This window comes from Otolemur garnettii, unplaced genomic scaffold, assembly GCF_000181295.1.
Source record: "Otolemur garnettii isolate 467f Iridium unplaced genomic scaffold, OtoGar3 scaffold00096, whole genome shotgun sequence".
In the NCBI taxonomy this organism is placed as follows: Eukaryota; Metazoa; Chordata; class Mammalia; order Primates; family Galagidae; genus Otolemur; species Otolemur garnettii.
In genome coordinates, this window is record NW_003852491.1 from 3327469 (window position 1) to 3330654 (window position 3186).

Below are 3186 nucleotides of genomic sequence, written 5' to 3' on the forward strand. Positions count from 1 at the left end.
TCACTTCCTTGTAAACAATATAATCCCTAAGGCACACATGGCTGGGATCATAGTGATAGATCTTTCTGTAGAATGAATTCATCTTACTGAGATATCTATCCCTCAAATTTTCTGTCCTCCATGCCCCAGTCAGTACTTCAACTTTTCCACTTTAGAAATTCCTTGTTGGCTTGGGAAGAAAAAATCCAGAAATACCACAAATACGTACTTATTGGACTCACTTTACTATGTAAAGTCATTGGGGCCATCTAATCCATGTGAACAAGGGAGCTTTCATGTTAATAAACATACTCTGGATAATTAAGAGTACTAAATATGTACAATGTGTTCTATCATAATATGAACTTGGGGATGGGTAAAAGGGTGGGATACAGTAGTAGATAATATTGCCTCTCATTGCAGGGTTGTATAAATCAAATTTGAAGTTTAAAAATAATTGTGCCATTATGGCACAACTGGCTCATTAATATACACTAATGATCTTGTTATTTCCCTTTTTTAGATGAAAGAATGAAAAGTTCAAAAGTGTCTGACCAAGGACACACAGATAAAAAAATGGCAGAGCTAGGTTTTGAATCTAGATCTGTCTGCCTCCACAGCCTAGGCTCTTAACCTATGTGCACTGCTGCTCCTTTTCATATCACTTGCCAAGATCACAAAAAGGGTGGCAGAGACACCAATGATCTTACTCCTCCTATCTTTAAGCCTGAGATGGAGCCACACTTCAAGGGATGGAAAAATCACTGTTGACTGGGAAAGCCAGACTGTTCATTTCCTTGTATTTGACTTGATTCATTAATGTCTAGGGCAGGTATAAACATTAGCGGTCCCTCCTCTGTGAAGACTTAACTATTTAATCATTCTCACATGCCACATCTGTGATGCCTTCACTTGAGTCAGTTTTTAAATATAACTTTTGTTTCTCTTTCTGAATAGTCTTCCTAGTTGTTTACAGCCAGCCTAGAGCACATATACACACACACATGGTAGGACTGAAAAACATAAGCTGATTGTAGAGTGGAGACTGAAAATTACACTACAAATTGCAATTTAAGTTTCCCCAGTTTCTATCTTAGATTGCTTTTTACTTATATTGTACATGTTTCCAACTCTTGAAGCCTTTCTCCTTAAATACTCAATTTACTTTCAATATATATTTAAGGGACCCATACCGAGTAATGAACAGTGTAAGGGATACAATATAAATCTGCATGGTATTTATCTGCACTGGGCATTCCCTGAGTTCTTCTTACCATTCTTGGGTAAGGGTTGACGTTCTTTCTTTTGGTTCAGATGTTCCTGGTGTTCTGAGTGGTGGCTTCCAGCTTCCTCCTGAGATATCACCCTGGCTTGGGTTTCCACCTGGGCTGGCTGAAATTGTGACACCTCCCATGCTGCTCCAAAGGGGGCTTGCTTCTTTGTATGTACAGGACTGCTGACCTGAGAAATAAAGTCAATACTATAATGGAAAAGAGGTCCAAATCAGGGCCAGATTCTCCCAAGAAAGATATCAAGGAAGGATAGAAGACATAAGAAATTTCACTCTACTCCTAAAGGTGTCTCTGAGGGCACTGAGTTAACAGTACTGTGCAGGAGTTTGGGCAAAAAAGAACAGGAGAGTACTCTTTATTACTATATAGAGGGAAAGAATTTGTCAAGAGTGAAATACATAGCTTTTCTGTTGCTAAAATTAGATGCTATTTTGAGTCCTTACACCTACTAGGTTCACAGAAAAGTTATCAGAATGTACACATTCACTAGTAATCGGAAAACCTATAAAATTAATCTCCACATCTGTTCATCCCTGACCAACAGAACAATCTGCTGATAGATCTTGACACAATGCAAATCCTGTGCGAGGTGAAACTGCAAATCTTGCAAATGCTGCAGAATTTCATGAGGTTAATGAAATGGATGTTGAAAAGGAACTAGAAGAGCATGTAAAGCTACTGAAAAATGAAGATCTGGTAGTTAAACTGGAGCAGAGTGACAAGGATGATTGGCATTGAAAGCACATTAGAAAATACTGACTGGAATATTAAACAATTAGAGAAGGCTCTGGGATAACAGACGGGTTCGTCTTTTTTTGTGGGGAGGAGCAAAAATAGCCCTCTTTGATCAAGCTGCAGAAGTAACCGCTATGAAGCATAGCCATATTATTCTCTCATATAATTTTCTTGCAAACATTATGCCAAAGATTAAAATAAACGCTGGGTGCATAATGTTTATAGTTTCATTTGCAAGGTAATATTTCAATCAAAGCTTTTATTTTTCTACTTAATAAAAAATTCTGATCCCCTTTTAAGTCAATTCACTTTAAGGATTTTCACAAGCGCCATTTATCTCTTCATAACAAGCACTTCTTCCTGCAATATATTCTTGCCCACCTGCCTTTCCAATTCCCTTCTTTCTAAATACAAAAATTTGGAAAATCTTCTCACCTGATGTCTTAGTTTTCCAGTCTCTTTCTCCAAATGCACCACCAATGCCACTGCCTCCTCTCCACTTTCTGGACACTGCTTCTGTGCCCAAGCCTGAATCTTCTCGGGTAAAATGGTGAGAAACTGCTCAATCACCAGCAGTTCAAGTATCTGCTCCTTGGAACGCATTTCTGGCTTCAGCCACCGGCAGCAAAGTTCCCAGAGTTTACTGAAAGCTTCATGGGGTCCGGTCACATCCTCATAACAGAATTGCCTGAAGCATTTGCGAAAAGCCTCAGACTCAGAGCTATCTGATCCTTCCAGCTCTGATGCCCACTCGGGGTCCTTTTCCACTTTCATTATTAGGCAACCCTCAACCTCCAGGGGCGCATCGATCTGAGGGTTCAGGGCTGCAGCCATGCTCCAACTACGTGGTCAGCCTCACGTCTAGCTCAAAGTAGGGGCCCAGTAAGCTTCCAAGAGCTCCTTTGCTTAACGTTCTTAGAAGTGTGATAAAGGAGGTAAGAAAACGGCAGCGTCAGCAGGAACAGGGTATTCGAAGCTGATTAATCAAATCTATCCGAGGCCCGTGAATAGGTTAATGTGTACCCTAAGATCCAAAACCCCAGTCTCTTCTCCAAACAAGATGTGTCCTCGCAATGTGGTTTTCCAGGATGCATCCCTTTTCGAGCAATGACGGCAACCAAGACACTCGTGGACTGGGAGGCAATCAGGCGGATTGAGGAAAGGATGGGCGGAGGCGCAC

The 3186-nt window shown here is 40.7% G+C and overlaps 1 protein-coding gene across 1 annotated transcript in view; it reads right to left on the bottom strand.

Annotated features, from left to right (window-relative positions):
- Positions 1-2900, bottom strand: part of ZKSCAN2 (zinc finger with KRAB and SCAN domains 2) — a 14371-nt gene extending 11471 nt beyond the window's left edge. Inside the window, exons 1-2 of the mRNA XM_003795747.3 lie at positions 2442-2900; positions 1254-1440 (exon numbers count right to left, since the gene is read on the bottom strand). Of these exons, the coding sequence (XP_003795795.1) occupies positions 1254-1440; positions 2442-2840 (586 nt within the window). The 5' untranslated portion in view covers positions 2841-2900. The remainder of the gene's footprint in view (positions 1-1253; positions 1441-2441) is intronic.
- Positions 2901-3186: the final 286 nt, after the last annotated feature.